A 14,171-nucleotide genomic window follows, 5' to 3' on the forward strand; every position below is an offset into this window, starting at 1 on the left:
ATGTACAGTAAGACTATATACAAAAGAGTGGGGAAATGAGCAGATGCATCCTTGTACTCTCTTGGCCGCGCCACGCAGCAGGCGGGATCTTAGTTCCCCAACCAGGGATCAAACCCATGCCCCCTGCAGTGGAAGCACGAAGTCTTAACCACCGGACCGCCAGGGAAGTCCCACGTCTTTGTATTTAATTGCAGAGACACGCATCATATTGCCTGCATGGGTTGAATGTAGTAATTAAATAGTTGGCATATAGCATTTAGAATTTACTTTTACTGCCTGTTTACAATCATTACTAGTAATAGTTTATTATTAATAATAAGCTTAAGGCTAATTGCGAGTCTTCAGTGTAAGACTGCAGAGTATATTAGAGCAAAAGAGACACAGTAAGTATTTACTAGACCAGAACCTAAGGGAATGAAATCCCTGTGGGTGTTCCACTGTGCATCTCAGGGAACAGCAGAGGATGAGACATTTCTAGCTGTGGCTTTCATCTTAGTCTTTGGGACTGCCTTGACAGGTCAAGGACTGAAAAGGTTGGTCCCTCAATGGAACGAGACTTTGGATGACAAAGAACAAAGACAGATAAGAAGGAAATCAAAGATAGATGAGAGCATCCAGCTATGAGAGACTAAGCATGCGCACTTCATCCTAAAGAGGCTTGTTTGCCCTTAATACCTTGGTATTGGAAATGTGAAACAAAACAGAGAAAGACCAATTACTGCCCCAGCCTCGACAAATGGCACCCAAACAAGCCAGGCCAAGTCTGAGGACTCCTGCTTCAAAGTAAGCTACATGGCCACGGCCACCGACCAACAGGTACCACACGTCATTCCTCACAGCTGGACCTTTAACAGGCTTGCTGACCAGACCTCAGTAAATCCCTCCTGGGGCAAGGTACCAAGATCCAGAGAGCAAGCTTTCCGACAGAGAACTTTATAGTGTCTGTGATTAATCCTATTTATCTTTGTGTCCTAATCCCTAAATTCACCAATTTCACTAATATGCTCTCCCATCCAATTACCATCTGAAAATGTTAGAAGTTTAATATATGCAGTCTTCTTTAAAGTCTAATTGCATCCTAATTTGTTCTACAAAAAGAACATTAATTTCCTCACTGAGTACACAAACGCTTGTTTATAGACCTACTGAATCATCATATTACAAAAGCAGGAGTTGGTAACTCCATCAGGATACTTCACAAATTCCTTTAAAAGGCTAGAAAAATCTATCTTTTTAGGAACCCAAATTTACATGTAAGCATGAATCCACATTCCTCTACCAGAGAGGAAGGCCATCCACACCAGGCACGGCTCTTACTCACCCTGATGGTTTCAGATGCAAAGTGCCCTTCTGAGATCATGAGGTTGCCAGTTTCATCCAGCTTCACAATGGCTCCCGAGTTGGCCTGCACCTCAGCTTCAAAGGCTTGATGCTTCTGCAGCTTGCCCTGTCGGTGGACCGTGAAATGAGCCATACGTGCTCCTCGGCACGCGTCATTCTGCGCCCAGCTCCCTATTATTCCTCCCCTCCTGCATCCCACTCCCTCTCTCTATGGACGCCTCACTCAGCCTCCCAACCATCCCCCTACCGGTTCAATTACTCAAATGCTCTGCCTGCATCCATACTTGCCCTCTGAAAGCTTGGCCATCGAGGACCACAGCTTTGCAGACAGCAAAAGATGCTACAAAATATCGTAATTTTCTTGAGTATCAGGAAATGAGCCTTTATGGACATCCAATCCCTTTTAGAAATACAGAACCATACTGAGAGCCTGCTTAGCATGTAGTGTTTATCTTTGACGAATCCATTCACATTCATTCATGATATGACTTCTTTTAGCTTGCTTTAGAAACCATACTCTTTGATTGATTTGATACATTGCATTTCTTAATACCTCCCTTTACTCACATGCTGAGCTGGGCAGGGCCTGTACCTAAACCAGCGCTCATCATTTTCTCTTCTCAGACGACTTTGGCGCAGTAAAAAAACCACGGGTACAACCACTGTTCCACTTGCTAAAAAAAAGTCTTTCACCAAAATCAACAAGAAGAAAGGCTTTTTTTTTAAACAGCTATACAAATTTTCACCAGCAACAACACTGTTAGCATACCTTTCTCAAAAACACATATTCCAAGAGATCAAACCAGACCCTCCCTGAAAAATGATGAAGGATCACCAATGGCTGTAAGGCAGCGGGTTGAGAACCATCGGCTTAAAGCATCCGCAAAAGATAAATTAAAACCTGCGGGATTCCACATTCATGCTCACTAATACAACCACTAAGGGCTTTTCAGAATAGTGAGTTAGTCCTTCCTTATGTCTGATCTACATTCAATCGCTCAAGGTCATAATTAGCTCTGTATAAATTCGGGGCCAAGACATTTGAGCTCTGGAGTTTTGGGAGGCACCTCAGACACACCTGCAGGTTGGTTGGGTCTTTATAGTTCTCATCAGATGCAATCTGCAGTTTCTCCTGAATCCATTTCTCCAGCTCCTCAGCATCTCTTTGGAAAAACTGGAATCGGTACGAATCTTCAAGCTTCTGGCGCCTAAGCGTCGAAAGCTCCTTGAAGCGGTGGTATCTGTCCAGGACCTGCTGCCTCCTCTCCTGGATGTCCTCTGCTGTCTCCAGCACTTTGACCCCGCTTGGGTCCATTTTCTGAAAAGACAGAAAGTCCTGAAGTAAGCACATGACACCAAAATAGACTTAATGGCATTAGCCTCTTGGAAGGAAATAAAGAATTATGAGAGCCTGAGCAGACAAATGAATTGAAAGTGGTCCCTTCTCAGGAGCTAAGAGTGAAGCCCAGGCCCCATTCCCTCATAAAAAATGGCTGCCCAAGTGGGCCCCTCAGAGGATGCCTCACCAACACTGCAATGAGACCAGGCGAGCAATGTGAAGGGGAGAACTATGGTTTACACTGTCAATTCTACAGAGCCTTGAGAATTCAAAGGAAACACCAACTTTGGAGCTCAAAGAATTACTGAGAAATCCATTCAACAGTCCTTTCATCTGGTCTGTGCATTTCATGGTGTGGAGATTAGAAAACATTTACTCTATTTTTTTTTTTTTTTGCGGTACGCGGGCCTCTCCTGTTGCGGCCTCTCCCATTGCAGAGCACACGCTCCAGACGCGCAGGCTCAGCGGCCATGGCTCACGGGGCCAGCCGCTCCGCCGCATGTGGGATCTTCCCGGACTGGGGCACGAACCCGCATCCCCTGCATCGGCAGGCGGACTCTCAACCACTGTGCCACCAGGGAAGCCCGAAAACATTTATTCTTAATTCAGCTTTTCTACCTTTCTAGATCTCAGCCTGTTATTCACTGAAGAAAAGGGAATGATTATCAAGTAACTTGAGTCTTTTTTTTTAAATTAATTTATTTTTTGGGGCTGCGTTGGGTTTTCACTGTTGCGTGTGGGCTTTCTCTAGTTGTGGTGAGCGGGGGCTACTCTTCGTTGCGGCGTGCGGATTTCTCACTGCTGTAGCTTCTCCTGATGTGGAGCATGGGCTCTAGGTGCGCAGGCTTCAGCAGTTGAGGCACGTGAGCTTCAGTAGTTGTGGCTCGCAGGCTCTAGAGCGCAGGCTCAGTAGTTGTGGCGCACGGGCTTAGTTGCTCCGTGGCATGTGGGATCTTCCCGGACCAGGGCTCGAACCTGTGTCCCCTGCATTGGCAGGCAGATTCCTAACCACTGCACCACCAGGGAAGCCCAGTAACTGAGTCTTTAACATCAAAATCCAATTGGATTTACCTAAAGTAGTGGATTTCTCAGTCACCCCAAAAAGTCAATCCTACAATCTCCTTCAGGCTGGGCAATGAACGGGCTTTGCTTCATCCGAATGCACAGAATTAAAAGAAAATCACAGCATATCTTAAAAAAAAAAGGTGTGGTGAAAGATTTATCCTACCTGACTCTTACCTGCTCCAGTTAACAACAAACACAGGCTAATTGAGTAGGTGGTACTTCCCCATAGCACTCAATCTACCCCAAATTTAAACTCTCAGATCTGGACAGTTTCACCAACCTTTAATGTCAAAAGAAAATCTGACCTATTTATGGGACAAACCCAGAATATGCTCCCTGCTCTTCTCTCAGGAATAAGCCATTTTATCCTCTAACCAAGGAAGGACGCACAGAAGGAAATAGGTACACACTAATGACAAAGAGCATGTAAATTTGTCAGTAACATGTGACCTTGTACGAGCTGCCTTCCCTCTCTGTGTCTCGATTACCCAGAATGACTGAAAACACCAGTTGAAAATGAGATGGTCCCAAGACCCTTCTAACTTTAAAATTACGTTCTACAGAGAAGGGTCTGTGACCCGGTAAAAAAGCAGACCAGATAAGCTTATGGTCTCTCCAGCTCTTGTTCCATAATTTATACAAGATATAAAAACTGTGCTGCCCAGGAAACATATGTGACAGCTCTTCCCGTTACCCTGTTCGCCTGGCCCAGCCGATGGGAAAGGAGAGGCTGGCTAAGGATTAGGTCTGGAGGCCACTGTGTGCCCCCCACTCCCTGCCCCCATCCAGCTGTGAGATAAACAACACTGCTAAGCTCGGGGCAAAGTTTCCACCTCTTCAGAGAGAAAAGCAGCTTTAAGAGGTGTCAAGAAAAGTTATCGACTGCACCTAGCCAACTCTGAGGCCTATCTTTTCTATGAAGAGACCTAGATTCCTAGGGAGAGAACGTGAGGGGATTTTAGCCCTATCACCATTCCTTCCAAATTACTCTCCACATATTAACCATTTATCTTTATTGGTTTTCTCCCACAAAGTCCAATGTATCTGTTTGACTATAACAAGAAACATATTCTTTGCCACGTCATTCCCATGCTTTAAAACCTTTCATCACTCCCTTCTGAGAGAGGAAAGCATCTACCTCTTTAGCTGAACCTTCCAATCTGGCCCAGCACACCTGACTGATATGTCTCACCCATGCCCCGTACCTTCCTGGCACAGAGAAATACTCTCTTCCCAAACACATGATTCTCTCTAAAGACTCCAAGTCAGTTGCTCAGGCTTCCTTTGCCCAGAATGTTCTGTCTCTCCTCGGTCCGGATAACTCCCATTCATGTCTCAATAGGAGCTGAAATGAGGAAGCTGCAGGGATCTGGCCTCCTTACCAAGCTGTCCTCAAGGCTCCTTCCCTCCCTCCTTCTCTGATTTAATCACATTTTTCTGCAGATTTACAAAGCACTTGCACATACTTCTCACGGTATAATGAGACTGAGCAATGTAATCTTTGTTGTTGTGTCCCGATTTCTTTCTTTTCTTTTTAAAGATTTTTTTGATGTGGACCTTTTTTTTTTTGCGGTATGCGGGCCTCTCACTGTTGTGGCCTCTCCCGTTGCGGAACACAGGCTCCAGACGCGCAGGCCCAGCGGTCATGGCTCACGGGCCCAGCCGCTCCGCGGCACGTGGGATCTTCCCAGTCCAGGGCATGAACCCGTGTCCCCTGCATCGGCAGGCGGACTCTCAACCACTGCGCCACCAGGGAAGCCCAATGTGGACCATTTTTAAAGTCTTTATAGAATTTGTTACAATGTCGCTTCTGTTCTCCATTTTGGTTTTTGGCCACAAGATCTTAGCTCCCTGATGCCCCACATTGGAAGGCGTAGTCTTAACCACTGGACCACCAGGGAAGTCCCAATTGTATCCCGATTTCTAGCAGACAGATGTCATTAACAAATGTTTGTTTGAGTGCTGGAGAAGCAGCTCTGAGCTCCTCTGTGAAGGGTGGAGAGAGCTCAGTAGTCCACCCCAGTTTCATTTCTGTATCGTCAAACTGGAATTCTGGCCAGGTAACAGCTAGATTTGGTGGCTGAATGAACAGCTGGAATGTGCTGACTGAAGCTACAACACGGGGCGTCAACCTAATGACCAGACCTGAATTACTGAGCTTGGGTGGTCCGCACCCGGACCGCTCTTTTCACGCTGGCAGGGTGGGACCTTGGGGAAATCGAGTTCAGGAAGGCACAATTTTGTATCATCCATAGATGGCTGTGTCTGAAAAAAATAGTTTCTGTTCTTAAAATGGGCTTCAAGAGAGTCCTTAAACCCAAAAACTGAGGGTAACCTTGACAAAGGAAACGTCTGTTAAGAACAGGGCCGTTCTGGTTTACGCTGCCGCCCTAGGACATCAGCCTCTTTGGGATCTTGACAAGAATCCCTACCGGTCCGGCCACATTTACGATTCACTCGTTCACCTGCGTGACCTGCTCCAGGCATACCTTACATCAAACTCCCTCATCAAGCCCAAGTTACAGGCCCGGGGCAGGTCCACTTCCCAAACCAGAAAGTTCCCTCTGGCCGAAATGTTCTCTTCTCCCCCACTCCCAACTCGACCATTAATACCATTCAAACCCCTCCAAGTCTAAAGCAACTACGCTGTCCTGTCTGCAGCCCTGAATCAGAAGCCCTCACTCCCTCTCTGGCCCCCTTAGAGCAACTTCAGGTCACATTCTGCCACGTGATTACTGTCTTCTCCCTGCGTTTTTGTAAGTTCTCTAGGGAATTTAGAGTTCCTAAGGGACTATAAAAGAGACCCTATCTTACTCTCTGACCACAGAACTCAGCACACATTTAGACAGTCAATTACACTCTGAGCTTAGAAATAGAGAAACTGCTGTCACTTCATTATTAAGTGGTCAGGAGACAAAAGATCATCTAATAAGCAAGTTGTAGAGCTAGGGTGACCCAGGATGCTCCAGTTCCCAGACCAGCATGCTAGAACCAGTGATTCTTAACATGATCGGAGCTGACACACTCTATTAAAGGCTGTTCAGTTATTTATTAATTCCCTTTACTACCTCTTATCTTTTCCATCCCCACTTGAGGGGGGGAAAAAAGCGGGAAGGAGCATATATGAATCATCAAAAAAAATCAAAATTAATTTTTTTAAGATTGAGTCTTCTTAAAGTTAGTAAACAATTGGTGTTAAGAATAATTTATATACTTCCTTTGTTCTCATCTCTCCGGAAACAGTTAGGTGGAGAAACAGTAGGAAACTGTGTGTCTAATTCGCTTGCTTATAAAATTTCCAAGGAATGTATAGCCAGTTATGCATGACAACAGCTCCACTGTATGTGCCTTTCTACAAGATGTCTCAGTCTTTAGAATGTCTATGGCGTTTGTCCTGCCGCCCCAGATGACAGGATTCACTGCATTTCCTTTAGCTGCCACGGAAATCTCTAAACGATCACATTCGGAAGCAGCCCTTTCTGATGAAAAAAGAATTCCCAACATAATAATACTGAAAAGGTTCCCCCTGAGCGAGCCCCTCGGCCTGGGCTGCGCTTGCTGATCTGACCCTACCAATCCAGGGAGACAGTCCAGCGAGGCCCTGCTGAAATTAACCAACCTAAAAGGCCCTCTTTGTCACCCCAGTGAAGTAGAACAAGTCAATTCTATACCAAGTGCTTTGGTCAGGCAATAATGGACTTTTCTTTCCTGCAGTAGATCAGCTGACGCCAGTAGGTGGGAGCTTGGCCAAGTCACAACTGGCTGTCTCCGGGGAGCTGGGCATCTGAAAGTCAGCAGTGCTCTCCCACTGCTGTGGGCACTCAGACTTTTCATTTGCGTGATTACAGGAGCCAAGGATGACAGGGTAACGGCAGTTCCTCCCCACCCCTTCTCCTGATAGGGAGCTGTCTCTATACAAGTTCCAGTGTCTCTTTGCTCCTAAATGGCTCATTTCCACAGACTACATTAAACACAGGAGAAAATCTCCTATCTCCAAAGAACTACTGCCATCCAAAGGTGCTACGACCTCTCACCCAAAACTCTGTGAGAGTTAGTGGAATTTTCTGGACTCTGCCTGTGTGCACCGTGTTCCCCGAGGCTGCTGCACACTGCAAGAACTCCACCCCAGGCCAGAAATGTGCAGCTGACTGATAGGGTGGACTCCACAAAGAATGCCCTGGGCTGTTCCCAGCCTTAACGGGATTAACACCTTTTGAGAGCTAGAGAGGAAGACTTTGGGAAATGTGCCATAAAAAAAAAAATCTCCAACCATACCAGCCTATCTAGCTATTCACGGACTGCCTAAAAACCGCAAAGGAGCCACACTCCAGGACAGCAATCAACTGACTGCTTATCTCAACTCTGATTTTGTCAATCAGGTCTATGTTTGTGGCTAATGAAGGAGGGGAGACGAAGGGCTAAATGTACTCTCTGTTTAAGGACAGCTTCCCATTTAAGGGAACTGAAGAAAAAAGGTCATATTTTGGCAAATAATTATTAGAGAAGACTGGCTATTTTTAAATGCTGCTGCAATGCAGCATCAAAATGTGAGCTGCATCATTCAGCAAGTAATGTGAATTGAGCACAGAGGATAAAACAGGAATTACAGCTATGTCCTCTACTGTAATAAATAAAAAGAACTTGTCCGTATTCTTACAATACAGCTAGATCTCTGAGAAGAAAGCCAAGATATGAATCTCGGCTAGAAAGTTCTGGTTTAATCCAAATCATGCACGAGAATGACTCCTCATAACCAACCCCAACTTATACACATTATCAATGGAAAATGATTCCTACAAAAGAAGCCAGCCATTAATTAATATCTTTGTCTTCTTGACAACTGCCAACAGACAGCTGTCCGAGGCAGTTCTTGCTATGTACTTAGGGAAGTTTTTAAAGCCTTACCCTCATCCACAGAAGCTATAAGACCACTGTGCAAGGGGAGGTGTCTGTCTGCGGAGGGCGGGGAGAGGCAGTGGGTGGGAAGAACACTGTTAAGCAACAGAAAAGACTGTGGAGACACACACTTTCAAACCAAAGGTCAAATGCTTCCAACTCTGCTCACTTGGCACCTGCAGTGAGTGAGTAGCTTAGGACACCCTCACGCAGATCTTGGAGAGTGGAAGAATTCACTAGTCAAGAGTTTCCCTCTGGAACCTCAGAAGACAGTAAAACTGTCATGAAGACAAGAGGAGTGCCTATTTGGAAACAAAGGTCTGGGAGTGCCGACATCTTAGCGAGCTGAATGTGGCAGACAGGGGCGTTTGGAACACTGCAAGATGAATTCAGACCTCAGGCAGGACTCAGATATATTGTTTGCAGGGAAAGGGATTTTCAGGACTAACAGGATGAAGAGAGCATTTGGCTCTATGGAAAAATTCATAAAGATCACCCAGAGCAAAATGTCAGAGGAACCATTCATCAGTTCTGTTTTTGTTGCTTAGTCAGAGCCCAAAGGTGCAGAACCAACAATGCCCTTTTTCCCCGGCTTAGAAAGCCAGCACATTTTACATTTCCAAAGCAGGAGAACTACATCCACGGATGCGGAAGGGCTCCCCGAGAACAAAGCACCAAAGAATTGGTGAGCACCGTAAAATCTGATGCCAACTGATTCTCAGATTAAGTGAATTAAGTCAAAACCAGCTCAGCTGCAGATTTTAGTGGTAGACCTGAGGGTAAGCAAAGAGGTAAATGATATATAAATTAAGAATTTTAACCATGGAAAAAACAGAAATATTTTTGCTTAAACCGCATTCCAATCAGGATTGTAGACCTGCACGTCAGCCTTCAAATTGATTAATTCATTTCAACTTGTTAGCAGGATTCTGCGGAGGTGAGCAGGGATTTAGCTTAAAGAAGCAAAAGATTCATACTGTACTGCATCAAAATCCAGAAACGCCAAGCAAGGTTGAGAAAACTTACTCCTGAATGCCTCCTAAACACTACCTTGCTGCTACTTACCTTTTATAACCTGTAAAATCCAGATGAGAGGTGTTTAAGTGCAAAATATTGTCACTGAGATTCAAAACAGGAAAAAGGTATAACGTGCCCATTTTTATAAACCTTGTTTAAACAATTAACCAGCCTGATTTATAAAAGGGCTTGCCTCGGATTTATCACCCATAATCACTAGAAATTTGCAGAGCTTATACTTCTGCTTATGGGATATCAAGACATTAATTTTAAGCATTTTTCTTTCTGAAAAAGGTCCAATTTAGCAAACACGTAAAAACTGTACACAAATAAAAACATGGGTAGTGAGCTTTTTCATAAACAAGAAAATCCAAGTTCCATTTCATTATAAGGATTGTGGCAAAAAAACGTAAATCAATGGAAACAGGAAACAAACCCAAGTTTACGATACTTGTCAAATTGAAAAACACTATTTTTACATGTTTTCAGATTACTTTTTCTAAATATCTAAGATAATGTGTTTAGTCCCTTGGTTTTTAAGAACCAAGTAACCATCAATCAAAAAAATTAGCAAACAGTACATGCAGACACCAGTAGGGTGATAAGAAATTAATATATTCATGCCTTAAAGAGAGGAAGGTAAAAAAACAAAGGCTTTGGAAATTTTAGAATAAATCTACTAAGACTTTTGTTCATGTAACACCAAAGAAAACAAACAAAAGCCCAAACCCTAACCAATTTGCTTAACAGGTCATGCAGGAGGGGTTTCTTCCCCCTCTCTTTGGATCATTCAACCTCTTTGACACATGTGTCTTCACTGCAAGCCAGGCAAAACCGAAAAGGTAACACACTTCCCGCATGCTGGTCAAATACCTGGACTCTGCGTTTACGAAATGATGACAGCATGATGGAGGAATGTGGCGTCTGAAGAGGGAGGGCGAAGAGCAAGGTAACAAGCTTCTAAGGGCAAACTGAACACGATAATTTCACAATGAAGACAACAGGTCTTTAAAAATATATGAATACAGGTAAAAATCAAATTTTAGCTATTTTCCCAGCGCCCTTCTCATTCTACAGAGCTTCTAAACCAGGAATTGAAAATGCAGAAAGAACCAAGGTTCTCTGGTCTGAGCAGATGCGCTGCCTTGGCCATGTCATACCCTCTTCTGGGTCTCAGTTTCCCAATTTTCAAATAATCCTGAATACTAAATATCCCTTTTCTAGACGTGCACTCCCCCAACCCACGTTCCGATACATTAGCTGAGATTCCCAGTACTAGATGATTTCTGTACCCCCTTCCATTCAGTAATAAAATAGCATAATTTCGTGAAGTCATCAGAAGCAAGAACGAACTCAAGCTACAAAGATCGACCTTGGGCCTAGTTTACTGGGACACTTCCTTCACAAAATACTATTTCCTGTTCAAAACCCATACAAGAGGAGTATGCAAAAGCGGTGGAAGGGAAATACAAGCGCAGCTGCTTCTACCCACTGGCCCCAAGCGATCAGTTCTGTGGGCCTCCTCTGCATTCCTGGAGTCGGCATTTGCCATCAGGGTGCTGCATTCTTCTACCTACTCCAACTACAGCTGATGGGCTGCAGCAGACCCACCGCACGACTAGCAGAGTCCTCGCGTAGCCCACGGAGGATTGATTACAAGGCCGGATTCGTGCCCACTGTCCTTAGTGCAGGTTCAGCAATGACAGGACTGTGGACTACTCCTGACACCCACTTCTCAGCATCTGCAGCCGCCCCCCCCACCGCCGCCCCCGCGCCCAAGGGAAGAAGGCGGGTAAAGGAAGAGCAGAGGAAAGTCTCACCCAGGGAACCAAAAGATATACTTAAAAACAGCTCTCCGCACCTAAACCTGTTCATGAGATTGCTTGACAAGCTCATATTGTGAGCCTGTGACGTATCAGGTTGCTAATTATTCAATTCCTACAAACGCCCTGCCAAAGACCAAAAGCATATCGGAGAATGTTCCCCAGCTGACCGTTTACTGCAGGTCTGCCTCACACCTGTCCAGCAGAGAGCAAATCCATCTTCTGAGTCTCGGCTCTCCATCTAGGTCCCTGGATAACAGCTAACACACTTTGAGGGTCCCTTTGAGTAATATTGGCCCAGTTACTAAAAAAGGCTTACTGTTAATTTCCTGCACAGAGGCCCTTACTGCAGCCCGTTTTTATTTTCCTGCAGCACATTTTTGAAACTCGGACTTCAATTTGACCTTTCAAAAGCTGACATTAGCTGCAGACAAAAGGGAAAATACATGACTAGTCTGATGAGTTGGAACCCTGGCTCGATGGCTTCATACAGCTGAGTGTTCCCACCGCTTTTCTTCAGGTTTTCTGTTTCCTGGCTGCAGACACTCCCACTCTTCCATCTTTGACACATTCTGTTTTAGTTAAGTCCAATTGCTATGACGACGCAATTTCTCAACACATTCTGAAAATATTTCATATGGTCTCTCTTCTCTTCTTCCCTAACAGCCATCATGGTAAGTTTTTCTAATATGCCATGATGAAGACAGAACAAAGGGCCTACATAGTTTAGGATCTATTATACAAAAGAGATTTGACAAGGTGTTGGGCAGTTCAAGCATCATCTCAACCCAGCTTCCTGAGCTATTCAAGCTTTTAATTTAAAACATATTCAACCCTTAACCTTGACAAGCCCTTTGTTTAAAATACATTTTAACCCAGTCCCTCAGAGACTTTTAAAAGCAATTTTCTTTGGGAAGCATCTAATGAAATTCGCAGGGACTGCTTTCAAACAAAAGGCTGCTCTATCATTCAACACCGGCATGGCTGTAAAATTTTTGACAAATAATAATTATGTCCTTGACTCGAAAGACCCGGTCTCGGGGCAAGAAAAAAAAAAAGAACTCTAAGCTATTAAGTTATTCAGTTTGGGTCGCATACAAAGCAAGCGCCGCACCTACCTGCTATTTACACGCAAATCACAGTTGGGAAAGAAAAATATGTTTATTACAGATAAGAAACGGAGATGGCCGGTCTCGGACCTCTCCGTCCAGAGAAGGCCAAGAACCGCCACACAGGATGAAATTAAGGTCAAAGAGCCCTTTACTCCCGGATTTTTCTCCTTCAAGGGCTGGGCCGGCATTGCTGGTGGGGATTTGAGAAAAGGAGCTGCACAAGTCGCTCCCCACTGAGGGAAGGGATTGCGGGCGGTGGGGGAAGCGCGCTCTGCGGAGAGGGGGTTGGAGAAACGATCCGGACCAGGAAGCCCCCGCCCCACCTGCCGCAGCCGGATGGAGCAGGGCGGGGCCGCAGCCAGGCTGGGCTGCGGGGAAGGACCCGGCGGCCTCGCCGCCCCCTCCACCCAGTCAATGACATTCCAGCGGCCGGCGCCCAGGCTCGGCCCGGCGGCTCCTCAGTAGCCCACGCACCACAAGCCGGTCGCGGCCGGCTAGCCCGGTTCCCCGCCCGACGGAGGGAGCAGCCAGGCCGGCCGGGCTCACCTGTCCGCGCGCTGGCCCCGCCCTGCCCCAGGGGCCGTCCGGCTCCCCGCCCAGGGGTCGGCCGCCCTCGGGCCTCGCTCCCGCCCTGAGTTCGCCCGCTCCCCCTCTCACCGGCTCCTGGGGGTGGGGGCAGTGGGTGCGTCGGGCCGGGGGGTGCTGGAGGAACCAACGGGGCTCAGCGGCCTCCGTTCCTCCCTGTTCGCTCCGCAGCGGGTAGTGGCGGCGACGCGCGCGCCCCGCCTCTTTTATAGGCGGCCACGCGCGTTCCGGCGGCGGGCGGTCGCGAGCTCGGGGGAAGCGCCGCAGCGCGGCGCGAGGGGCGGGGGCGAGCGCCGGCCAACCAAAGGGGGCGGAGCTCCCGCCTGCTCGCTGCCCGATCACCCGGCGGAAAGGGCCGAGAACTCCCGGAAGGAGCCGAAGCGGCGATGCGGCGGAAGAGTCGAGCCCCGGGAGGGACGCGGCAGGGTGGGGAAGGAGTAGTGCGCGCGCCAGGGGTGGGGGTTGATGGTGCAGTGGAGTCGCTGCGTCCGCCCAGGCAGGCAGAGACGCTCCAGCCGCACCGCCCTTCCCGCAGCTGGAATCCTCCAATCCTGCCCCTCCCCGCCCTGCAGAGAATCTTCGGCAGCCCACCCCTCCGCCCCTGGGAGCCCTTCCAGGACTGCAGCGAAGGGCGGGGCAGGGCCATCGCCGCAGTCTGGCTGGGGATGCTGCGCGTCCCAGCCGGAAAAACGCCCAGTCCCAAAGGGTGAGATCACCCGTGTGTTTCTCTTCCTCCTTCCCCCTTTCCCTAGGAGAAGCCTGGTGCCGGGGCCCCAAGTCAGCCTTCTCTGGTGGGAGTTGGGGTCAAGAAACCGAGGATGATTTGGGGCTCCGGGTTTGAGAAGGTGGTAAGAAAAGGCCGAATCCGATCATAAAAAATAAAGCCGACTAATTTGGTGTTTATGTCTGTCATTCCGAGATTTGAAGAGTTAATAATTTCTTATATTCTTACATCAAAAGCTTTCGGACAGCTCAGCAGTGGAATAGGATGCA

At 47.0% G+C, this 14,171-nt stretch overlaps 1 protein-coding gene across 5 annotated transcripts in view; it reads right to left on the reverse strand.

Moving 5' to 3' along the window:
* The window catches only part of SPTAN1 (spectrin alpha, non-erythrocytic 1), a 60,308-nt gene extending 46,945 nt beyond the window's left edge, over window positions 1–13,363 (reverse strand). For all 5 annotated transcript variants that reach the window (XM_060014044.1, XM_060014042.1, XM_060014041.1 and 2 more), the window contains exons 1-3: window positions 13,251–13,363; window positions 2,420–2,659; window positions 1,322–1,447 (exon numbers count right to left, since the gene is read on the reverse strand). In XM_060014044.1, the coding sequence (XP_059870027.1) occupies window positions 1,322–1,447; window positions 2,420–2,656 (363 nt within the window). In that variant the 5' untranslated portion in view covers window positions 2,657–2,659; window positions 13,251–13,363. The remainder of the gene's footprint in view (window positions 1–1,321; window positions 1,448–2,419; window positions 2,660–13,250) is intronic.
* Between the last annotated feature and the right edge of the window lie 808 nt (window positions 13,364–14,171).

The sequence above is a fragment of the Delphinus delphis genome, chromosome 6, assembly GCF_949987515.2.
Source record: "Delphinus delphis chromosome 6, mDelDel1.2, whole genome shotgun sequence".
In the NCBI taxonomy this organism is placed as follows: Eukaryota; Metazoa; Chordata; class Mammalia; order Artiodactyla; family Delphinidae; genus Delphinus; species Delphinus delphis.